Below are 26,131 nucleotides of genomic sequence, written 5' to 3' on the forward strand. Positions count from 1 at the left end.
CAAGACACACAAACCCAAGAAACACAGTTCACTCAGTTTTTCAAATTAGTAATTCATTGTATTTTCTTTGAAATACAAACACCACCGCCAGAGATAGATACAGTGACTAGCCAGTGTGGCAGAATACTTTCCTTCTTTTTTTAAGATTTATTTGTTTATTTTTATGTATATAAGTATACTATCACTATCTTCAGACACACCAGAAGAGGGCATCGGATCCCCCATTACAGATGGTTGTGAGCCACCATGTGGTTACTGGGAATTGAACTCGGGATCTCTGGAAGAGCAGCTAGTGCTCTTAACCACTGAGCCTCCAATCCCCAGAATATTTTCTTAATCTACACTTCTGAATAGGCAAAACTTTCAAGTTCTGAAACCAAACACAGCTGTCTCACAGGTACCATTCTTATCATGCACAGTATATGCAGTATTCCTATTGTATTTTACTTATAGAAAATAAGACATTACACAGTATACACAGATTCTGGACATCAGTAAGAACATACCAAGCCATCTTTTCTTCTCTTTTTACACAAACACCATGAACTACTCTCGGCACCTGTCCCTCGCCTACCCTTCCTACTTCCGGGGATCGGGAAGGTGTTATATTTTGGTTCCCTTCCTTTTCTCGGCTGCAAAGTTTTCCATTGTCCAAGCAATGCCATGGTCTGGTTAGTCCATTCTCTATGAACAAACAGGTTGTTTCCAGTCTTTTGTTCCAAGAACTGTGTGCATCTATCATTTTCCATATACACAAGCCAGCTATAAAATATACTCCCAGAAGTCAGTCACCCAGGGATAGTGCACTCGTGATTTTGATAGGTTTTTGTCAAGCCATCTAGCACAGGTGTATGACTGCCTTCCTAGAACACTGCGTTACAGACTGGTCATAATGGTGGTGACAAATGTCTAGGATGAGGACATCAATGAAGGAGGAACAGGAGGGGTGATAACACCTATGACTAAGCTCCCGAGTCATCCTGAGCTCAAATCCTCGGGCAAAGAAATGGTTTCATTCCTCTAGGCCTGAAATTTTCATCTGTGAAACAGGGAAAGGAGTAATATCCTGAATTAGTTCCTTTCTTAGTTTCTGTAATGAAATTCCTCAGGGCAGGTAGCTTTATAAAGAAGCTTACCCGGCTCAGGGTTCTGAAAGTTCAAACTTGTGGTGCTGGCTTAACCTTGGTAAAGACTTGTGTAAGTGTGCACACACTTATGTGAAAGAGAGATAGGAAGAGAGAACGAGGAAGAGGAGGAGGAGGAAGAGGAAGAGGAGGAGGAGAAAGAAGAAGAAGAGGAAGAGGGGAATAGACATCACCAGGAAGCCAGGGAAAAGGGAGGGACTAATCTTGTAACCTCCTCCACTAAATCTGTGCCCTTAAAGGTCCCACCACCTGTGAGCAGTCACTGAGTATCAAGCTTCTATCACACAAGTGCTAGGGGTACAAACACAAACCGTGGCACATACATGGGGGCTCACTGTGAAAAGTAAAGGAATAACATAACAAAAGGCCTTTGCACAGTGCCTCGCATGCACAATGCGAGGCTGGCTCTGCAGTTACCAGCAGTTACTGTCTGGGAAGCCCTTTACCCAAATCCTTGTCAGGGCCAGGCAGCTGGGCTAGAGGCTCTGTCAGCCCCCCTTCCCAGTCTTGGGGGGGTCTATCCTTCTCTCCTTTGGTGGCAGAATAGCCTCCACTTACCTTTTCTCTCTCATGCTCATCAAAGGTATTCAGGAGTCTCCAGTGCCGAATGGCCACTCACTTCCAGGCCGAGACTTCCTCCGGAAGCAGATGCGGGGAGACCTCTTCACACAGCAGCAGCTGGAGGTGCTGGACCGTGTGTTTGAGAGACAGCACTACTCGGACATCTTCACCACCACGGAACCCATCAAACCAGAGCAGGTATGCCTGCGACTCCTGCCCACCCCAGCTGCTGCTCCAGTGCAGACCTGGGCCAGCTTGCTGGATGCAGAGGCATCTTGTATGGTGAGGGACAGCTTCTTTGCAGAACAAGCTTTTCACTGATTTTGGCCAAGGTTGGCTGGGCACAACATCCCATAAGGCCAGGAGGACTTGCTTGGGGGCTGTGAGGCATCTTGCCCTGGTAGCTCTGTCTCTGGAGCTACCCACAGAGGCATGTGACTCCCCTGGTTGCTCTGCCACTAATAACTATGTGCCTTTCAAGGGCTTTTTTAGATAAGGTTGTATGTGATGACCTTCTGGGTCACTTCATGTGGTTTTGTCAGGAACATGACCTAAATATATAGAACCACTCTATGCTTGGGGCTCACTGCCTTGAAGTACAGGACAATTCCCATGATGTTTGCCCTGTGCTTGGCATCACAAGACTGATTGCAGGTGGATATCCTAGACATGGTGTCAGCATCAGAGGGCCCTGCTTTGACAGGTAAGTCTGCCACTAGCTGGCCCTAGCACCTGAGAGCCTGAAGGAGCCTCTTGACACCAGGAATGTGAGCAAGGCCTCCAGTGCCATCTCATGGAGTCTTTCTGTCATGGTGCTCTCTGGGAACCATAGGAACTTTTATAGATCATTTAGCCAGTTTGTTTATAGATAGGAAAACTGAGGCTCAGAGAGACAAAGCAACTTGCCTAAGGCTGCCCAGCAAGTATTCACTTAACATTGACAACTGTCTAGTATGAGTAAGGCACAGAACCAGACACTATGTGTCCACCAGTGAGCAGAAAGGCTTGGACTTGCCTGGGAAATCTAGAGGTTTGTATAGATGAATCACAGCTGGGGAGATGTCTGAGGTCCTCTGAGAACCCAAAGCAGAGACTGAGCTAGCTTGGAGGTTGCCATGGTACACAACAATAAGGGATGTGGGTGTGGAGGAATGAACCTAGCAGGGTGAACAGCCAGTGCCAAGGCCCTGAGGTGTGAGGAAGAGAGCAGGCATGGACCCATGCATTGTGTCTGGGATTCAGGACACAGGAGGGGATGCTGGAGAGCCTCCAGAGATAAGTCTGGTCTTATGGACTGTGGGAGGATGACGCTCATTCTCTTACAAGCTAAATGACATCTCTCCGGCAAGTGCATTGGCCATAGGCACTGGGCTAAACTGATTCTATTCCTGAGCCTGGGTTTGGGGGAGGAGATCGACTTCTATCACAGGCAGCTGCTTTCCACTCTTGAATCTTTCTGAGAGATGGTAAAAGCCACATTCTATCCGAGCCGTGTGATGGTCCAGTCATGGGGGACCAAGGGTGAGGGCTCAGGGCTCTACACCTGGTCTGCCTTTCTCACGAAAGGTTGCCAGCATCTCCATTAAGCCAGTATGAATGAAACATAGATGCTGAGTCTCAGTGAGTCCCTCTGTGTTTCATGGGAATCTCCCAGAAGCCCTGAAGATGTGTTCCACTTATCCACTTAAATGGCAGGGAAGATAGACCCAAGATCAGGTGTTCACTGAGAGGTGTCCCAGAGCTGTCCAGGTATACCCCCACCCACTGGGGTGCTCGCTTGTCCAACACATTTCCTGCACATGGGCAGTGGGCCCAGCACAGTGACAGGCTTGGAGGGGATAGAGGCACAAACTTGGTATCATCTCTGTCAATACTTTCACAAAATGGTATGACATGAACTCAGGAGCCACAGACAACCGAGAAAGTTCTCTGGGTGGTGTGGAGTGCTGGCTAAAGGAGGGGGTCTTAGCTCTGGAGTGTGCACTGAGGGCTACAGTGTTGAGGAGGGAATGGTGCCTGGGATCCCAAGAAGAGGCTATAAGGGCTCAGGTGGAGACGAGGCCCGGCAGGGAGGAGGCCTGGGCTGCAGGCTCTGGGCTGCAGGCGCTGAGGAGATAGTTCTATGGTGTCCTTCAGGACACCGTGGCCTGGTGCAGGCCTGTCTGTGAGTTCTGAGGCACGTCTAGCAAGGCAGGATAATGACTGACTCAGTGTTTTCTGGTTAATCTGCTTCACCTCTGGGTGGCATGGTGTAATGAGGAGAGATGGAGGGTGAGGCTGTGAGGCCGCCCTGCACACATGCAGGCGCTGGACTATGAATGACATACCCTTGTGCTCTGTTCCCCATCATATGGACAAATGATGGCTTGAGCAAGGGGCTGCTGCTGGGGAAGGCATGTACATCAAGGGTATGCATTCCCTGAGTCCCCTCCTGCTCACTGTCCCCTGACTGACTGTTCGTGGTCCCTGCCTGCAACCCTTGTGACTCCCCAGAGTGGTATGGTAGTGACACTAAGAAGTGGGACTCTGGGCTAGAGACCAGCCACTTTATCCATTTACCAGCGAGTCAGCCCCCCAAGTGTGGCTCTGTGGCTTAGTGGCCTGGCCCAGGGCTTGATGCCACTTTCACTGGATGATATGATGGGGACATAAAGAGGATCCACTGGGGACCCTTGATCTGAGACCTGCCTCTGCTCTGGTGAGCACATCACTTTTTTCTGGACTTTAGTTTCTTCTACAATGGACAATGATAGCAACTGCATCCACCTAACAGCAACAGGGGGGTATTCTCACCTAACCACCAACAGCGGGGGGGGGGGGTGGGGGGGTGGGGGGGAGTATCCTCACCTAACTGCAACAGGGGTGGGTATCCTCAACTAACAGCAGGGGTATCTTCACCTAACCACAAGAGTGTGGGGGAAGGGTGTGTATCCTCACCTAACCACAACAATGGGGAATCCTCACCTAACTGCAACAGGGGTGGGTATCCTCAACTAACAGCAGGGGTATCTTCATCTAACAGTAGGGGTATCTTCATCTAACAGCAGGGGTATCTTCATCTAACAGCGGGGGTATCCCTACCTAACAGCAGGGTTATCCCCACCTAACAGCAGGGGTATCCCCACCTAACAGTAGGGGTATCCTCACCTAAGGGGGGGTGGTATCCCCACCTAACAGTAGGGGTATCCTCACCTAACAGCAGGGGTATCCCTGGCTAACAGCAGAGGTATTCCCATCTACACACGATAGCATTCAGCTTTCCAAGGACTTAGTGAAGCCCTCAGTGGACCATCTATAAATGTCCTCTAAGCAGGCTGGGGTCATACTTCAGAGTCCCTGTATATGGATCTGAGCTTTAAAATAGACTGCATACCCATTTTCAGGCTTAGGATTGTTGAGGCCACAGAGCTGGAGTCTGACTTGTGTAAGATGGTGTCATAGGTCTTCATGTTTCTGGGGTTCTTGGACTGGCTACGTTTCTGCCCAGCACTCCTCGGATAGTCATGTGCTTTTCAGGATGTACATGGGCCCGGACAGGTCACCTACCCAATTCCTGGGGAAAACATTACCAGATCAGGGGCAGGCTGGTCCTGAGGGTACTTCTGTGAATTTGTTTTGCTTAGTTCTGACCTGGGCCATAGAGAACTCAGAAACCCTTTTGCCTTGGTAGAAGGGGTTAACGAGACCCACTCTGGGGCAACGAAATACTTCCTTCTCGAAACGTTTATTGAAAAAGCAATTCTGTTTTCCCTATATGGGGAGTGGATAAAAACCAACCTGCCGGAGCAGAAGGTGTGTGTGTGTGAGGGGGGAGAAAGTGCTGGTGTGTGTGTGTGTCTGTGTGTGCATACGTGTGCACCTGTGTGCATATGTGCATGCACATGTGTGTCCAGCAGGAATCTGCTTCAGTAAAACTCGAGTTGATGCTGGCTGTCTCTGTGGTGGGTGATGGCTCTGGCAGACTGGGTCCCTCCTCCGGCCACCGAGAGGACGCAGCCGATCGCAGCCTGCCGTATTTACCCTCAGCAGACTATTAACCAACACCAGGCTATTAATCTGGCTTTTGAGCCTTCACTAAAGCCCATAAAAGCTCACAGTTGTCAAATGGAGTTCATTTTAATTTCCTTTCAATCACAGTAAATTATTCAGGTGATAAATCAGCTGGAGCAGCCTCCTGGCTGTAATAGAAACCCTAATTCCTGGCTAATTATCCAGCCCATTGCTGCCAACAGATCAATACGGGCCGCAAAATGGAACAGGCCCAGGGCCCTCCCTCCCATTGGGCCAGAGACAGAGAGACAGCTGGGGAAGGGGGCCGTGCTGCTGACCTCCTAGGAAGTTCAAAGGTCATAGGGGGTTAAATTGGGAGATGGCCTGTTCCTTGTCTAACAGGAAGCCACCAGAAGCACCCCCTGCTCTCCTGACCGGCTTTGCCCACTGTGTGGTGACTCTTCTCTAGGCCAGCAGGTGGAGGTTTCTAAGTTTGCCTGGGCCTGTGAGCATGCTGTCCCTGAGAAAGGGCTGGTTTGTTGGTATTGCCCAACAAGACTGATCTTGTTCTTCAGGGACAGACTCAGCAGCTACCAGGAACCAGATAGAGGTCTGAGCACTGTGGGGGAAGGTGAGGTTCTGGCTTCAGGGGGCTCCTTTTTCTCCCTGGTGGATGTCTGTCCTACCACAAGGAGGTAGAGGAGGGTGTGGAAGGATAGGAAGATGGTTATGGCAGGTGAGATGAGCAGAAATGTTCCAGGAGGAGATGCGTTCGGGGATGTCTGGAGGGCTGGGCAGATCTGGGCCTGTGGAGATGGTACCATTGTCTGGAGAGAATATTTCGGGCAGCTGGGACAGCAGGAGTAACGGGCTGAAGGAAGCACCAGCATGGAGCTGGGATATCATCCGAGTGACAGACAGGAAGTCAGGGACTCCCATCCCAGAAGGATGGAATCCAAAGGTGGGGCCATTGGATAAAGCTTTGGAATCACAACTCTCAAAGAGCCTGTGTGCTGTGGCCTGGACGATGCTCCCTCCTAGGGTCTTCACTGGGACCTCTGGCCTCTTGCCCCATCCCTGCCGTGACCATTGAATCTTTTCCTGCAGTCCATCCCCACACAGGAATTGCTGTGGATTTCTCCCTGGTCTGTCTTTTACAGGATCTTTCACTGTCCCATGTCTCTTTGCTTGCCCATAAGAAGCTCTTGCTCTGGCTAGGCCTCACCCCAATGCACTGCGAGGGTTAGGCTGCTTTTATGTCAAGAGGATTGCTAAGCATATCTCTCAGGATGGCATGTGCATGCGTATGAGTATGCACCTGTGTATGGACCCCAGGACCAGCTCAGCAAGTACCTGGTGACAGGTACCACAATTACTACTACCTTCTCAATGTTCACTCTCTAAGCTGCTGATCCTTGTTCCCTGCATGGAGCATCAGTGCACACCCGAATGTATCCATGTTCACCTGGTTCAGGCCAAGCAGAGTCTTGCCTACTCTTGTGAGTCAGCCATGGCTCCATGAAGTCACACCCTCTTGTCTCCTGTTTGAACACAGAATTCTCAGAGTGTTTGCTATGGAAAATATTAAATGATGCAATTGACGCTACACCAGTAGGCCCCTGCGGGCTGGCCAGCCAGGCACTGGCAGGCATGGCTGGCCTGTTCTCATCTCCTGGAGACTCTCTGACTCAGAGCGCCGAAATCTCTCCACTAAGTTCCCACAGGCCAGTTGCTACTATGCCCACCCCACACTTCAAAACTCCCACAGCCTTTTGGGGTGCACTTCTTGCAAATCCATGCTTTGCCGCCGTACCTTTCTCTCTGGAACCCAGTTGAGCCGCTGTGTGAAGGAAAACACCACACAAACTTAGTACAGAATCAAGGTAACTCAATCGCTGGGCGCAGCAACTAGAATCCTAATCTTGTAAGCCATATCCTCCGGTGGTGAATCCTGGCAGATCAGCCATCTAAACTGGGGACCACTTGTAGCTACATCTTGTCCTGCAGCTGTCCCTGTCCCAAAAGCCCGTATCTCCTGTCTCTTTCCTCTCTCCAACCTGGTTTCTTTATTCATTAGAAGAGTCACATGAAGTCCAGAGTATATGATTCACTCTTTGTCCCAGACGGCCCCTCTTAGAGAAGCTGAATTAACATTAAAATACAAACACCACCAGGGCTATCAACAACAAGTATTAACTATTATTGTGGTGTCATGGCCAGTGTGTGCTCACTGTTCACCATCTGCCCTGCCAGATTCAGCAGAGAGCCATACTTGACACATCTTCCTACCAGGCCACGAGAGTCTCTATCACCCCTCTGTGCGAAGATCCAGTGAAATAGTACAGTGTCTTAGGGAGCACAACAAGCCCGGAGTCAAGATCAGACGTGAATAATCCTTGGCAGGGAGCTAAGAGGCTGGAAGAAACATCTATGGCAGGACAGAAGTGAGCAGAGATGTTATTTCCCAGCATGAGTAAAAGAGTACAGAACACCCCCCCACACACACACATATAGACACACATATGCACACACACAGACAAGCATGCATGCACACAGATGCACATATGCACACACATATATGCACACACACACAGACAGACACACACACATGCACACACACGTACAGACAGATGCACACACACAGATGCACATATGCACACACATATACAGACAGATGTACACACAGATGCACACATACACAGATGCACACATACACAGATGCACACAAGCACATACATAGACACACACAGATATACACACATACACACACAGAAATGCACACATACACAGATGCACACACAGAGATGCACACACACACACACACACACACACACACACTGTTTCACTTGAATGTCTTCTTGTCTTTGGAATGAGATGGTGATGTGGAGTGTTTAGTAACTCTTGCTTTCTAGATCCCCAGAGGTACCGTAGGTTATCCCTTCTAGACCCCGAGAAGTACCCTAGGTCACCTCCCCTCTTACCATTCAATCATTCTCATCTCTAAGAGACCCAAGTGTGAAAATGACCTGGGCTCTGGGGGGTGCAGTCAGTCTCCTTAGCATGGCTGTCTAGAGACTGCATTGGAAATACCCACTTGTTCCTTGGAAGCTTTGAAAACATTTCCTAAACCACTGGGCATTCTTTATCTTCCTGTGGATCAAGCACAAGGGTAGATCCCCCACATCACTGCTTCTGTTTTGTGAAGTAAGGACATTCTTGGGGGATGACCAAGTGAGGTTTTAGGGTACAAAAGCACGGGACCCTGCCCAGCCTTTAGTGATGGTTTGGGGCTGGCCTCTCAGGCCATGGTTTCTGCATCTGTAGTGCTGAATTGGATCAGATCATCCTTGTGATTCATTTACACTCTAGCATTCTGTAAGGTATAAGATTAATCGGGATCCAACTCTTATTTTTATCTTGACATGTTTACATTTTCCCCTCCTGTCCATTCTACCCTTCTTTGATGACAGGCAGATTCTGTGTCTGTGGAGTTTAAGATTACAAGCGAATTGTCACAGAGCTGCCTGTGCTTTGCCGGGTTGTTCTCTCGTTCATTTATTCATTCATTCATCCAGGAAATTTCACAGACATGCCGTGTCAGTGACATGGACCACCTGCACTATGGTGTGCGGCATAAAGAAGTAACGGCCGACACAGTCTGAGCTGCTGTGTGGGAACTGACCTGGGGGGAGATGTTTCCCCTCAAACTATGCTGAGCAAGATTTGCAATTTAAAGAAGAGAGAAGGTCTGGGGATGAAGCTCGGCTGATAAAGTGCTCAATTAGCATGCACAAACCCCTCAGTACCACAACAATCTCAGGATAGTAGTACCTAGATTCCCAGCACATCAGAGGTAGAGGTAGGGTGATCAGAAGTTTGGGTACCCTTGGCTACATAGTGAGTCTGAACCATCCTGGGCTCTATGAGACCCCAGCTCAAAGAATAAAATAGCAAATTAAAAAGGTCAGAGGAACCTGTCATTCTTGTCCAACTGCTTGCTTGTCCAATAGTTTTGAAGCCATGCTGGAAGTTTGGCTTAAGAAATTTAGTATTCACAAAACTCTTCAAAACTCTAAGAACAAACCTTTCCTGGTTTGTAAATTATTATTGTTGTTGTTGTTATTACTACTACTACACAGATTTGATTGCTACTGAGGTTGGGTCCACTTCAGGTTCCTTCCCATTTCAAACGATCAATGTGCTGCACCCAGAACAACAGTAAGATGTTTTTGCTGTGTCTGAGTTTAGGAAACAGGTAAATCCTCAGGGGCTGAAGCTCAGAAAGGGCTCAGAGCCAGAGCTCCTGGAGCTAGTGCTAATGTCCTGATGGCCAAGGATGCCCGTCCTGGGTCATCTCTAGTGAACAGGGTTAGAGTCTGCTGCATATTTGGCAGAGCATGGCTTATGTGTTTTGGGGGTTGGAACCAGTATGCTGGCAAAGTGTCCACTGCCTGGAAGGCCCACACTGTCTCTGAAAAGAGCCACGGGCCAGGCTCACTCTTATCTTGAGAAGCTGACTGCATGGTACTCAGAGTAGAATGAAAGTCTCCAATAAGAAGTTGAAACCTCAAAGCGGTGCCATATCCCGGTGGTTTCTCGTGTCATAGTTGGCATAAGAAATTTGTACTGACTGAATTATGCCAGGGAAATCCCAGAGATGCCCCAGAAAAGCACATGAAAACACTCTCATCTTGACCTTTCTACAATCCAGTGTGCACCCCATGCCTACAAAATAAGGCACAGCTACTAAAAATGATCTCACAATTTAAAAGATGTAAACCTTGCAAGATAACGAGAGTGAACCAAGGGACAGCCAGAGAATCCAACTCCAAGAACCTAAGATGACAGACAATTGAAAGAAACTATACAGGGGCTAAAGTGATTACAGAATCATCCTTATGACCAGACCTCGGACCGAAGTCCCATTTGCTGCGTCTTAGTACTTTTATGCATCATGTGTGCACTTCGTGACCTTCTTCTGTGTGACATGCTGGAAACTGAACCCTTGGACCTTGGGTACAAACATTGTACTTCTGAGGGATAACCCCAGCCCCTCATGTGCATATTTCAACAACAACAAAAATGGGCCAGAGGAAGCAAAGCAAGAAGAGGGAAAGCAGGCGTCCTATGAGGAAGTACACACGGCACAGATTTTGGACACACTAGAGAACTTAGGTATAATTGATATGTTAATTGTCTGGGTGGTGAAAATTGACAGCATGCCAAAACGCAGGCAATAACAAGTTATGGGAAGACTCGAAGGAAACACTGGAAATAAAAGGGAACGGAAGTCAGGAACACCTCAGGCGGCCTTGTCAATAGACTGGACAAAGCTCGGCAAAGAATAACAAAGCTTGAAAATACATCATCAGGAAGCAACCAAACTGACATGTAGAGAGAAGGGAGAAGACAAAACATACTCTGGACTGTGGCGAAGTATAAAGAGGAGCCGCACATCTGTCATGGGAACGTGAGAGGAGAAAATGAATAAATGTTTGAAATAGTAAAGGCCAAGTATTTGCCTAAGTGAGTGAGAAGAGCCTCGCTCACAGATGCGGGGATCTCAGAGAACCCCAACCACGACACCCAGATATTTGTGTGGAGGCATGTCCAGTTGAATGCCAGATGATCAAAGACAAAGTCTCAAAAGAGATGAGAAAATAGAACCCCACCATATCTTTGGGTATGGTGATGTGTGCTTTTAGTCAAAGTACTCAGATCTCTACGAGTTTGAGGTCAGTTTGAGCTGTAGAGTGAGATCCTGTCTCAACAAACAAACAAGTAAAATTGAAATAAAAACCCACCATGTAGGCCGGGCAGTGATGGCACATGCCTTTAATCCCAGCACTTGGGAGGCAGAGGCAGGTGGATTTCTGAGTTTGAGGCCAGCCTGGTCTACAGAGTGAGTTCCAGGACAGCCAGGGCTACACAGAGAAACCCTGTCTCGAAAAACCAAAACCAACCAACCAACCAACCAAAAAAACCCCAACAACAACAACAACAACAACAAAACCCACCATGTTATTAGAGGAAGGAAGTAAAGAATTATAGTGTTTTTTTTTTTTTTTTTTTTTTTTTTTTTGTCAGAAACTATGCAAACAGAGACTGGGGCTTGATGTTTAATCTACAGAAAGCTTAAGTGTGCGCCTCCTGATAAGCCAGCCGCTCTCCAGTGGATGGTCCCGTCCAGGAGCAGAAGTGCATAGACAGCACAGATTGGAGTTAGTGAGATATCAAAACCAAAACAAAACATAAAAGGAGATGAAGTTGAGCAGACAGGGAGGAGGGGGTGGATCTGGGAGGCATTATGGGGAAGTGTGGGGCTTAATATAATCAAAATACATTATAAGAAATTTTCAAAGAATTAATAAAAGCATTATTGAAGGGGCTGGTGAGATGGTGTGGAGGTTAAAGGTACCTAGCTACCCTTGCACCCACATGGTGGCTCACAACTCTCTGTAACAATAGTTCCAGGGGGTTCTGATGTCCTCTCATGACCTCCATAGGCATTGTACACATGTGATGTACACGATGCAGGGGAGACACTCGTACACAGTCAATAAAGTCAGTAAATCTAAAAACATCAGAAAGGGAACATTTGGGTATTTAAGGGAGAGGGGAATGAATGATCCAGGAAATTCAGCTGCACAAAGAAGGTAGCCAGAGAAAGAATGAATGAGAAGATTAAATTAAAACTATGGTTTTTATTATTCTTAGCTGGTCTAAAACCATGAGTATGCACTCACAATAGTAACATTAGGCAGTGGGAGGGACTAATATAAACAGATACAGGAAATGAACTGCAGCAGTGTCCTGGGGGCAGGAGGAAGTGGGAAGCGTACTAACAATGAAGAGAAAGAATACCATTTTGGAGGTAGACTTAGCCATATAAATATGTATTATGAATTCCAAGGAGAGTACTGTAGTTTGTAAAACTTTATAAAAAGTATAACTGAAATGCTAACAAGAGAAATAAAGGTGGGATCATGGAAAGAGGAGTAAAGTGGGGCAGGGGAGGGGGGAGGGGAGAATGTAGCAGAGCCTGAGCCTGCATGATAGAGAGCTGTAAAGAGTAGATATCAATCCAGTTCTGTTAAAGTCTTCCCAGGGGAAGTGGTCTGAGTGTATCCATTGAAGGGTGGCAAAGGCAGAGTGTTTAAGAAAAGCCAGGCGACTCTACGATGTACTGCCTCCAAGGACACAAAACACAGAAGGAGGGGTTTAAGACGTCATGGAAACCAATTATATATACCATGGAAACCTTGACAAATTAAGAATAATCTAAATTCAGTAAGTTATACTGACTGTCAAAAACATGGCTAGTTTTTGGGGATTTATAAACAAGTGGGAAAAGAGAGAGTGATGGCAGACAGTCCTGACAGGGGTGATTTGGGTTACATCCTACCCAGGTAGAGGGCAGACGTGTGGGGAGCGTAGGTTGTGGTGGGGGTAAATTCAGGGTTTCCAGTAAGACATCATTAGGTGTGACAGAATGCATGGCTTCAAGCCAGAAGACAGACAGAGAGAGAGAGAAAAAGAGAGAGAGAGAGAGAGAGAGAGAGAGAGAGAGAGAGAGAGAGAGAGAGTTCTCAGGAAGTTCAGTGGAAGGCAGGAGAGGAGAAAAGGACACAAAGGAAACGCAACACAAACCAAAAGCTGGTGGTTATAAGGGATAAAACTGTATGACAAGACTCAAGGTAAGAATTCCAGATAATAAGATATGTAAAATAACCAAAGCACACAAACATGCTGTGCACAGAAAACGATGTAAGACAGGATGGAACAGAGAGTTAGAGTAATCAGAGATGCTATATAGATATAGTGTCTATACCATATAGACACCAGACCCATCAGTGCCAACCGAAAAAGTTGCCTGATAATACCATCACCAGAGGAAAGAAAGTCTAAGGTCCCAAACCTTCTCAAAGACAAAGGGGTCGTTGTTTATGATAACAAAAACAATTCCTAGGAAGATATCAGAGCAATCTGAATTTCTACACTCAGCCTTAGAGTCTCAAAGCACAAAAGTAAAAATTACAAGTTAACAATCCCATGATATCTTGTAAAGATTTTAGCAAGGGCTCCTGCTGACAAAAGGCAGCAGTGTTGTTTGTAAGACCTGCCAGTGTAGTGTAGTGAAGGAGCTTCAGTGAGCAGCTCCTTCAATACAAAGCAGCAGAATCACAGGCTCTTGAAACACAGGGCAGATTGGGAATAGACAGAACTCACAGGACTGATCAACTCTCCAGTGAGACAGCAAGTCTAAGCAATTCCAGTAGCTACCCCAGAGACCGTGTTCTCTGATCACAGTGCAATGAAATTAATAATGCATAGTTCATGGGGCTGGAGAGATGGCTCAGCAGTTAAAAGCACTGGCTGTTCTTCCAGAGGACCAGGGTTTGATTCCCTGCACCCACATGGCAGCTCACAACTGTCTATAACTTTTGATTCAGGAGATCTAACACCCTCACACAGGCACACATGCAGGAAAAACACCAATTCACATAAAATAAAAAAAAATAAGCCATTTTTAAAAGGGAATGCACAGTCCAAAGAAAATATATTTGAACAAAACAAGTTCCAGTGCCATGACTCAATGTGTAAAGATGGTTAAAACTTGGTGACCTATACTGCATTCTGGGTACTTTTCTACACGGTGGAAGAACAGAACTAATTTCTCCAAGTTTTTCTATGCTTTCCATCTGTGTCATGACACTCGATACTCACACATGCACGTGTGACACTGACACACAGACACACAGGCACACACACACAGAGTAAATATAATTACCTTATGTTTTTGAAAGGTAATAACAAACAAAACAAGTTATTCCTTCCTTGGAGTCCCTTGTACTTGTGAGACTCCTAGCCTAGTTTTTCTTGATACATTTTATTTGCTCAAAAACAACAACAAAAACAAACCCAGAAACATTCAAGATAAACTTGCTGGGGGCTTAGGGGACAGGGGAGACCATGTGTCAAAAATTTGAAATCCTGGGCCAAAACACACAAAAGATGAGAGTATCTAGCCATGCACCTCCCCCACAGCTGAGCCGTGAAGCCAAAGCAGTTCCTAGAGGGGACCTTGACCTAGAAAACATTTGTAAAATCCATTCCTCTGTTTCCCTGCATGTATGTTTGCACTATGTGTGTGCAGCACCCCCAGAGGCCAGGAGAAGGCATCATATTCCCTGGAACTGGCATTACAGATGGTTGCAAGCTACCCCTGTGTGTGCTAGAAACAAACCTTCGTCCTCTGCTATAGCTGTTGGTGCTCTTAACAGCTGAACCATCTCTACAGCCTCCAGATGCATATATTTTTAAAGGTAAAAGTCCAATGATTACGTTCTCAACTCAGAAAAAAGGCAAGACAGAAGGGACACAATGCATTGCAAAAAATCCAAACAAAATAAGTCAATAATAAACAAAACTGAAGGGCTCTCTTCCTGCACCTCTTCTAACTTGCTGCTGCACAACGCCAGTGTTGACAGCCTCTCACACCTCCCAAACCTACCTCCACCTTGTCAGTCAAGGAACTGGAGCTGTCTGGCCAGAGAAAAGAAAACCCAGTGGTGACTGAGGCTATAGTCTGACTCAGGAGGGGCAGAGCCGGGATCTCAGGAGACATCAGGGAGAAGCAACTCCTGTCTTTCATCTTGGGGAAAAGATGGATTTGTTAGTCGTTTCTGTGTTCTAGACGGAGGACCAACAGCCTACTGCAGCCTGGTGTTCATGCATTTGAGATGAACCTGGAAGTCCTGGGGTCCCTGAGGAGACTGGCAGGATTGTCATTTTAGGCTGTCATTTAGGACAGATAGTGGTCTCTGGGCTCCCAGCAGAGAGCGGATCTCCAGGAGAAGAGCAGAAAAGGAAGGTAAGGAGTCAGAATACCCACAGACGAGCTCAGGACTTGAGGTATTGGAGGTGGATCAGGTCTGCATGGCACAATAAGGTTCTGCCCGTGGCCGGGACGCTGAAGTATGCAGCTCTAGAGCAGTGGTTCAGGGAAGTTAGGGGCAGGTGAGTCTGGAGTGTGAGGTCTGGAGAAAGCTGGAGCTGTCAGATGTGTGAGCGGTGTGGAAGATTGCCATGGGCAGGGGAGTGGAGACCTAAGAAGATGCTATAGAGACAGCAATGTGTAGTAGCAGTAGCTTAGATGAGGAACGGAGGAAGAAGGAGCTTGCAGATCCGGCCTTGTTCGGATAGCCTTGGAGATAAAAGGGAGGCGTGCCTTCCATTGGAGAGCGTATCAGGGACCTGACAACAACATTACAATCTGTTACATTGGTTGTGAGCTTCCTGGAAGAGTGACAGGCTTACTTGCAGGTCTGTGGGAACCTCTTGCTCTTCCGTTTGATCACTGATTTGATCACTTCCTGGCAAGGATTCCTTTTTCTACCCTCATGGATAAAGATATTTAAACATACTCAGAGGATCAATGCTTTGGCCTCAATTTCTCCTACCTAACACAGGGACAATAACAAAACCTTTGTCACAGGGACTGCATTGATAAATATCTTGGTCACAGGGGCTTAGCAGGACTCTAGATCTTAGAGTACAGGTCTAGGTCCTAGAGTCCAGGAAAGGGCACAAGAAATACCATTGGCAGGGCGGGGTGGGGCAGGGTCCGGTTTGCATCAAGGGGTTAGAGTGTTTAGAACTGGGGTGGGGGGAGCTCTGGACCAGAGGCGCCATGTGCCAGTGGTGGCAGTGCCTTTGTGCTGTTGAGTGGCTTGATTTTTTTCCCTCCCTAGACTTCCTTTGCTTTCACCGGCTGCAGATTACATAGGCTAATGAACTCAGGCTTCTAGAGGAGATCCGGTTAAAGCCATCAAAATAACAATTTGTAGCACCTTTAGGACTCCTGCCGGAGGAGCTAAGATACTTTTGTAGTAAACTATTAACTCTGGTTGGACACAAGGAGTTCTGCAAACAAGCTCATTCCTGCTTTCTTTTTGGAGAAAGGACAGGACAGGAGTTGGGTTTTCCTCAAAGGGAGGAAGGAGGTGTTACAAACTCAGACAAGGGATTCTGAGAGACCAGCCCGCAGGGCTTGGATTATCCCTCTTGGTGGAAGGGAGCGAGCATGTTCCCAGAGACACTTGTCACTGTCACTCATACTCAGACTGTACTGCTTGCTACATGGCAGGGCTCTGAGGAAAAGCTCCGGGTGAGCTTGGTGTTGGAATCTAACCCTGCATCCAGGAGACACTTGTGTGTTCCTGATCCATATTTTGATGCCCTCAGAGAATGTCTGAATGATACAGTCCAGGCTCTTGCCTGCCCCAGCCTACCATCTGGGGGACTGAACATAAAGTGTTAGAGAGGACAGTGAGTACGGGGTTGCCATGTGGAAAAGAAAGGATAAATGACAAAATAGGATAGAAATAAGTGTGCTGTCTAGAAAGGGGGTTCTGGGTGGCTAGAGCAAGGGGTGCAGCAGGGTGTAGGTGATTATTCTGGAAAGACCACTTTACTTATCTATGCATGTTCAATATACTGTATTTAATTTGTCCATATGTATATACATAATTAAATAATATATGTGTGTGTGTTTGTGTACAATCTGGACAATGCACACAGCTAATTAGTTCTCATCATCTGATTTAATCCTGTAACGAGCCCTTGCAGCAAAGTCTTTTCTTCTTTTAGCTTCAGAACATTGAGTGTAGACTTGTGGCTCCTGAGACCCCATTTGGATCTGCTGTGGCATCACTATGGGACATCCCTTAAGGAACAAGCATATTCATTTTTAATGCACTTATGATGGAATCTGGGTACCAAATTACAGAATATGGGATGTCTGGAGAAAGCTTCCCTTGTTACCTGTGTGTTACAACATGGGAGAAACTCTGGTTAGGATTTTTTGGGAGGGCTGCACTTTTGATTCTCTTTAGGAAATAAGGGAGAAGCTCATTGGTGGAGTGTGTGCACAGTGTGAATAAATCGCACGCACACACGCATGCATGCACATGTGCGCGCGCACACACACACACACACACACACAGAGAGAGAGAGAGAGAGAGAGAGAGAGAGAGAGAGAGAGAGAGAGAGAGAGCATGAATATTTAGGGTTTGGAAACAGTGACCTTTGCCCTGCTTGCACCGGCTGACTCATCATTCTGTGACAGGGATGTTAGAAGCTGAGTACGGAAGTAGCCCACGGGCTCTTGTACAGTCTGTTGCAGGCCTGCCTAGTAAAAAAGAGCATGCTTCAAGTGTCTCCCAGGGTGTGTCCCAGCTACCAGAAAATTCCAGATAAGCCAATATGATTTTAATCCACAGAGGCCCTTGTGATCAGGGCCTTGATTCTCTTCCATTTCCTGATAGAGCATTTTAGTCTGTACTCGGGACAGACATGACCTTGACAGATGATCTCACATTGTACCAAGCAGGTTAGCTAGTGGAAGATCATATGGGGAAGCCAGCACCTTAGATCCACTGCTGGGGTAGACTTGGGGTGATTATTTCTAGGGGTTTCAATCTAGTGTGTCTGAAAGCAGGTTCTGGGTTGCTGTAGGAAAGCTTGATTTTCTAGAACTACAGTGGACAGCTTGGATTTCTCTAGATTCCTAGCTTGCTCCAGAAGTTGTTCCTTGGCTTAAAAATTCAGGTGGTCCACTTGTGCTTTGGGAAACACATGCAGAAATGCATGGAGCAGTGATGCCTGCCTGGTGGTGGAGTTCTGGAAGCTTTTTGCAGCCATGGCACCAAAGATGCTCAGCTCTGGGAGAGTCACTTCCTGGTGAAGCAGGGGCTGTCAGCATCCTCTCTTTGATGTTGTGAGTGTGTGTATTCTTTCTTCTACGGTGCGGTAAATGTGAGTATACAATTCACATTTCAGGATGCTATGTTTGCGAACATATTTCTCCTACAGGGTGAGGTGCATTTCTCTGTGTGTTTCTGTGTGGAGTACTCAAAGTTAAGTGCTGTCTAGTACCTGACCACATTGCTTTATAATCACGGAACAGTCACAGTGTTAAGCATTGGTCTAAGTACATTGTATACACTAACTCATGGGATCCCTTTGCAGCCCTCTGGGTCGGAGAAACATTTGTTACCTTAATTTTACAGAATAGGAAATATTCTGCTGAGTAACTGTCTAATGGTAAAAAAAAACAAAAACAAAAACAAAAACAAACAAACAAACAAACAAACAAAACCTAGGAGGTTGTGGTGCTGAGATTTGAAAACTGGATGCATTTTCTTATTCCATTGGTGTCTGAAAGAATTGGACCAGTGGACGGAATTTCTAGGAAGAATAGCTGTGACTTTACTCTCTTAAAATAAAAGTTACCATTTTCTGTTTGAACGGATCTATAAATAACAATCCCCCTTGACCATCTGCTTGGTTTATCTTGACATGAATTCCTTGTTGGAAGATACTGGAAGCAGCACTGGTCAAAGCCAGCTATCCAAAGGGAGTTTTATTTTCTTTGCTTTTTTTTTTTTTTGGCAGAGACAGGGATGTGGTTGCATATGTCCCAAGTGCCTTCCAGATCATAGGCTTCTGACAAGCTAAGTGGGTAAGGATTCTAAGGTCTTGTCTGTAGCTCTGTGCTGGAGAGGGTCCAAGACACTCTTTCATGGACACTCTTTGGTCACTGTCTGTGGGTGGCTTCAGCCTGGGTCTCTTTCAGGCCACTTGGCTTTCCAAGACAGTACCTCTTCTAGCCAGGCTTGCATCTATCTGAAGACACAGTGGTTTACTTCAGCTTTTTCATGTGACGCTTGGGGAGAATTTCTGAACAGTGTACATCCTCTCTGTCTTCCACTTATTCTAAAATCTTTTAGCTGGCTGCCTGAGCCACCTGGATGGTGACCTTAGTGTCACTTTCATAGTTGCATTTAGAGAAGATCCCTGACTCCACCTGTGGAAGGCCACATATGGAAATCACCATGTAGAATGTACCCAGTAAAGCCTCAGGTGGTTCTTAGAAGGCCTGAGAGAAATAAGGACCAGACTGAGAGAAAGTCAGAGGGCACTAAGTAATGGACAGCTCACCTCTCACAGGCTCTGAGAAGTCTCACCAGTTTCTCTTCTCCAGGTAGCAGTGAGGACCAAGTGTGGCTTCTCCTGCAGCAACGTCATAAGCCTCTCATTTGATTGTGATCTTGGGGATGTGGGGAGTGGGACCATTAAGAGCATGGGCTCCATCCCAAGTCCAGGAACCAACTGCAGGATCTTGGATGTGTTAAGTAGCCTGGCTAAGTCTCAGTTTCTTTACACAAGGGACATAATGAAAGCCAGCTTTCTTGAGGCGTGCGAGGTTTAGCTGAGAATCTCTGAAACAGAGAGATTACGTCCACCATGCTGTGTGTATTCATTGCAGGCTACGGTTATTGTTGGTCTCACTTTAAAATGACACCATATTTATCTTGTCTGTATGCACATGTAGAGGTCAGAGGACAACTTGCAGGAGTCTGTTCTCTCTACCGTATGAATCCTGGTGATCCAACTCGGGTTGTCGGGCTTGGTGACAAGTGAGCGCCCTTACCTGTTGAGTCATCTCACTGGCTCCTTGGTCCCATTTTAGGCTCTGCTTTGGGCTTTCTTTTTTCTCTCTATGCCCCTTTGTATCTTTTTTTCATGATGTGCGCTCCCTTCAGCCTTTTCTGGACAGTGGGAAATGAGCAATGGACCAGACAGAGTTAACAAACATGACAGTGACTCTGGGACCTGTTTGTTTCTCTGCTTTCTCTGTCTTTTATCGTATAGGGACTTTTATTGAGAAAAAAATATTGAGATAATATTTACCGTCACCCCTTGCACAGTGCTCTGAATTCTTTCCCTCCTACTGAGTCATCTGCAAAGATGTGGCTTGTGTGTGTGAGTCCATGGAGGTTGAAGTAATTTGCAAACTAAGCTACATCTCCAGGAACATTGAAGGCAGCAAAGGCTCCACTGTAAGACCAAGTTCTGGCTTTCAAAAGTAGCTCTAGGTATGTAAGCCTCCAGGATAATGCCCTGGAGACCAGGAGTAGCCATTTGAAATGAGGACTGGGAGACAGAACTAGAGCCACTGCCTGTTTTTACTGAGCCAGGCAGGTGGGCACTGAGGAGTATCTAGGCAGTAACTTTGACCTGCCCCCACCTCAAGGCCATGTCTTTGGGAATGCATGTTTAGTTGCCCTGTAGACACTCCAGAAACCTACAAGGCCATGTGATCCTGGTCATATGACAGGGAATGCTGAGAAAAGAGTGTGGATCTGTAGAAGTGGGTCAGGGAGAGCCAAGATGGAGAAGAATAAACAGAACTAGCAGAGTGGGAGCATCTGAACTGGAATACGTCCTACTGGGCAATGGTGGCACACACCTTTGATCCCATCACTCAAAAAGCAGAGACCAGCCTGGTCTACACAATGAGTTCCAGGACAGCCAGGGTTACACAGAGAAACTCTGTCTCAAAACCAATCAGCCAACCAACCAACCAACCAACCAACCAAACAAACAAACAAAATTAAGCCTTTTCTCCTTCTCCCTCCACTTTTTTTTTATTTTAATATTTATTCACTTGTCTGTTTGTCTGTCTGTTTGTTTATTTTGCTTCTGGGAAATAGCCCTGTTATCAGTTGCTTCTGTATATCTTAAAGACTGTTTATGGGGTGAGGGAATGAGGAAGACACCTCTGTATTCACTACACAAGCCTAGGACCTGTGTTCAATCCACTGAACACATGATAAAAGCCCCATCTGCTGGGAGGAAGAGCCCCAGGACTTGCTGGCTGGTCAGAGTAACCTACTTGGCCAGCTCCAGGCCAGTGAGAGACCCTGGGAAACATGATGGCCTTGAACTTGCTATATAGATGAGACTGGTCTTGAATTCACTATGTAGATGAGACTGGTCTTGAATTCACTATGTAGATGAGACTGGTCTTGAATTCACTATGTAGATGAGACTGGTCTTGAACTCCCGATCTGCCTGCACCCCCCAACCCTCTCCTACCCAGTGTGCACCACCACCTCCCGCTTTGCTTTATTCTTTGTAACCATCATAATAGTGTTCTACAGTGAAAGGTCTCACTGCTCGTCTAGGAAATGTGCTGTTGGTCGCTTCTAATGCCTTTCTTTTTTAAAAGTCTGCACTGAGCATTCTTTCCCATATTTATTTATCTCTGGGAGAGACTATCCTGGCAGGGGTGATGACTATGTCCTCAGGGGTGGAATGGCTGGCTCACTGTGTGAGCATTATGAATCTTTTAAAATGTTTTTGTTTGTTTCTTTTTGAGATTGTAGTTTGATGACAGCTATCCCTTCCCTTTCTCCCTCCAAACCTCCCACACACCCCTGTCTGTTCCCTTTTAAATCCATGGCCACTTTTCCTGCTAATCGTTGTTACATGCATACACGTCTGTGTGTATATATATATTCCTAAATACAACCTGTTGAGTCCATGTAATGTTTCTTGTGTATGTTTTCAGAGCCGACCATTGGCACCGGACAACCAGTTAATGTGATCTTCCCTTGGAAGGATCATGTCTCTCCCTCCCAGCTTTTCTAAGTTGCTGTGGTTCTTTGTGTATGGTTGAGGACTCATGGGCTTTCCTGCATCCAGTTTGGCCTGTTTGCTGGTGACATTCTTGGTCAGCTCATATTGGGGCAGTCATGTTGGTGAGCCTTAATGGTGTGGCTTCTGATGTTACCAGGAGACAGTCTCACAGCGAAGTCCCTGCTCCTCCAACTCTTAGTCTTTCTGCCCCAGCCCCCTTCCTCAGTGTTCTGTGGGTCTTAGCTGCAGGACTGTATGGTAGATGTATCCACTGGGACTGGGCTTTTCAACTCTGCATTTTGATTGGTTGTGGTTCTCTATGATGGTCTCCATCTGTTGGGAAGAAGTTTCCTGGGTGAGGGGAGAGAACAACTCTTATCTGTGGCTATAAGGACAATTGTTTATAGATTGTGGCTAGGAATTATGCTGATTTAGTAAATTACAGGTTATAGATTCTCCTCCAATAACCATGGTCTCATTAGTGCTGAAGAGTTAGCAAGGTTTGCAATACCAGACCTCTTGTTGAGCAAGTCTTAAGTCCAACCAGAGAGCAGATGGATACCATCAAGGCATGTGTGCCGCTGCTGTGCCCACAGGTTATCACACTACGCTGGTTGTTGACTTGATTCATAGGTGTCATAGCTATTGGTCGCCTTCTTCCTTTGGAAGGCATGGTGCCTACTGGTACCCTGAAAGTCCTCAGGGAGGAGGCTTTCAGATCAGTCCCAGCTCAGATGTCTCTGGGCCCTGTGCCTGAAGTACATGATGTCTTTAGCAAGGGGAACTGAACTTTGAGGGCTAACCAAGGGCAACAGTGATAGGCTGTATGTTCTGGGACTCTCTTAGAAAGTCCTAGCCAGCAAATCAAAAGGGGGATTCTCATGTCTGAGATTGAATTTTTTTTTAGATTTTTGTTAGGAGGGAGAATTATCAGACCAGATGAGAAAAAAAATCATTAAAACTATAATGCATATTTATACAGTGAATTAATGTATTATATATGTAAATTATATGTGTGTAAATTATATATGTGTAAATTAAATATATATATTAATTTCTTATCGCTTTTTCAGACATCCATATGGTTATTTATCCACCTCCTTCCTTCTTCTGGATTTACCTCCCTCTCCCTCTCCTAGGGAGCCTCTCTTTTTCCATTTCCCCTATCAGAACAGTATAAATTTTTAAACATAGATTCAAATTGCTCTCCTAAGAGGTTCATGCCCCTGTGTGAGAAAGGCCTGACACTACGCACTGCAGTTTCAGCCTTTTGAGTCTGAAAGATGAGAAGTGAGATGTTGTGGTTTTAATTCATTCTTTTCTCCCTGTGAGTGAGGTTTGGCACTCCCCCCCCAACTCCCGCCACCATTATACACTTTAATTTTAGAAAAACTACAGAAAGTTTTCAGAAAAGTTGTGAATGTCGCCCAGTTGGTTCCCATATACGTCTTACCCAGTTTCTCCTAATGTCAATGTCTGACCTAACCACAGCTCATTTGTCAAAACTAAGAAACCAGCGTTGACACAATACTAAAAACAAAACTCCGGGCTTTTGCTTTTGAGCAAAACTATGAATATTTGTGTGAAAGCAATGTTTGTGCATAAAGCTGAAGATGGGGTTGCATGTACCAGAGCCCCTCTCTTTGCTGAGCTCATGAGTACCACACCTTAAACCCTCTCACCACACCCAGCACTTCGAGCACCCAGGCCTGGAAGGCCACACAGGCTGGATCCCATGGAGCAGTGACTACTGTTTCCTTTCCTTATTTATTTATTTTTTTTTGGAACAAGTGTGGCATCTGCTGTTAAGTGCCTACCTAGGCTCCTTGTTGCTGTTCTGTGAGCAAGTGCCAAGGCACGGCAGTAGGATGCTCCCTCTGTAGAGTCTCGGGAAGCAAGCAGGACTTGTATAACAGCTCTGCTCTACTTGTACACTGAGCACACGACAGAAAGGGATGGCTGGGCTAAAATTCAGGCCTTTCTTCTCCGGTCCCCAGATAGTCCTGGGTTTGGTTTGTTGTACATCCCACTAGAACTTGCTCAGGAAAGCATGAGTGGCTGGAGAGGACGGGGGGCGGGGGGACAGTGATGGAGAAATGCCTTTCTCTAAACACTTCACAGATGCTAATGTTCATCTTCTCATAGACAGCCAACCCTTTGTGTACAAAAAACATTTCACCACACAACTGCAGTTGTCACTCAGTAGCACCTGGAGGCTGGTGGGGGTCCTAATAACTATGTGCTTCTCAGGCAGAGGAAGCTGAGGAGTGTTTTTTTCCAAATCACACAGAGTAAGAGGCTGAGCAGGGGCTTGATCTGGCTTCTGGCCTCATAAAGAGCTGTTCACGATCTCCCTGCGCAGTCTGTGGTTTACTGCTCAGGTCTGATCTGCATTGGCACTGGTTAGGTGTGTCCCACAGATGAAGACACTAAAGCTTGGAGAGGTGAGGCCATAGGTCTGACAGGAAGGGCTTGAGTTCCCAGCCAGACTTGGGCTTAGCTAACCTGCTGGCTGCTTCCTTGTCCTCCTGTGTGTTTTCCCTCAGGCATAGCTGCCTGCAGTATGACAGACTCCTGGGCATTTTGAGCTGCTGTCACCACATCAGGGATTACTAGCTTCTCTGTGCTGGTCCAGTGTTGACTTCTTTTTAGGGATGTGCCTCTGGCTGTCTTTTGGAGCTTGGTTTCTACGCTGTTCTTGTCCTCCCATGGCCCAGCTACAAAATCTCTTCTCTCATTACATATCTTCAGGATATTTCTAGAGCATGGGCTCCAGAAACTGTCCTAGGTACACAGGATAAGAGAAGGATTGTGCCGGATAAAAGTAGCTGCCCTGAGGGAGCTTCCATTCTCCAGAAACAAAGATGGCTTCTGACATACAGGCCTTGAAACTCTCTGTGGGTCCAAATCCCATCCTCCCTCCTGCTGAACATCCTGACCTTTTCACCTGCTGTTTCCTGGGACAGTGGCACATTCTAGTGACTGTTCTAGAGGATCAGGATGTTTTCCCCTGGAGGCCTGGTATTCTGCAGTGCCCAGTTTGTCACTGTGAGCTGAGGGCAGGTCCCCAGGCTGTTCTTGGGGCTCATGTGCGAATGCACGTGATTTACCGTGCCTCGCCACACCACATGTCTTTAAAATTACAGTGCCCATTTCCTGCTGAAATAATTTCCACAAAGAGTGGCTCCTATTACCACAAGAGGCGTGCAGACGTCATGATTTATTATTATTTATGGTCCCAAGGCCTTGTTTATGCAAGACGGGTTAGGTGCGTGCGATAGAAATGCCATTATGCAAATGACATTGAATGTCCTTACTGCGCCTAAATAATTTTTGTGTTGGACGATTAAACCTCATCTGTTATTGATATGGGCTGCAGTCGGGCTATTACAGAGTCCCAACAGTACTTACTCCCAGTAATGGGAAAATTGAGAGAGAGAGACCAGCACAATTGCCTCAAGTGGGCTGTGATGGTCTGGAAGGAGTGAACACCTCTGAGGCCTGAGCAGAGAGAGCCATGCATGCGCTCCTCAGGATAAATAAGGCAGGCAGTGCAGGCAATAAATTAAGTCCGGGCTGGAGTGGGCGTCTTGGAGGATTTGCAGCCCCTCAGTCTTGTGATTTAGCTATTTGATTTAGCCAGGGGACCAGAGCTGGGGCTAAGGGAGATGCCAGGGTGAGGGGAGGGGACCAAGGGTGGCCCCGATGATGCTGGGCATCCAATCTGCTTCGTCCACGCCGCTTCTGCGCTCTCCTGCCAGTGTGTGCTCTCACTCATACCCCAGCCCCCCTTTTTTTGACACAGCTGTGAAGTCCCATTTTGATCAGTGTTGATAGCTTATGAATTCCAAAATTGACAAAATTTACAGAAAAATGAGGATAATCCATCTTCCTTAGCAGCCTGTCAAGAGCTGGCCATACTTCATAATCTCCAATTACAGATGCTA

At 46.6% G+C, this 26,131-nt stretch overlaps 1 protein-coding gene across 4 annotated transcripts in view; it reads left to right on the top strand.

The window, feature by feature from the left end:
• The window catches only part of Pax5 (paired box 5), a 179,938-nt gene that overhangs the window by 61,712 nt on the left and 92,095 nt on the right, over positions 1 to 26,131 (top strand). For all 4 annotated transcript variants that reach the window (XM_076935048.1, XM_034502772.2, XM_076935050.1 and 1 more), the window contains exon 6: positions 1,729 to 1,904. In XM_076935048.1, the coding sequence (XP_076791163.1) occupies positions 1,729 to 1,904 (176 nt within the window). The remainder of the gene's footprint in view (positions 1 to 1,728; positions 1,905 to 26,131) is intronic.

The sequence above is a fragment of the Arvicanthis niloticus genome, chromosome 5 (genome assembly GCF_011762505.2).
Source record: "Arvicanthis niloticus isolate mArvNil1 chromosome 5, mArvNil1.pat.X, whole genome shotgun sequence".
Classification (NCBI taxonomy): Eukaryota; Metazoa; Chordata; class Mammalia; order Rodentia; family Muridae; genus Arvicanthis; species Arvicanthis niloticus.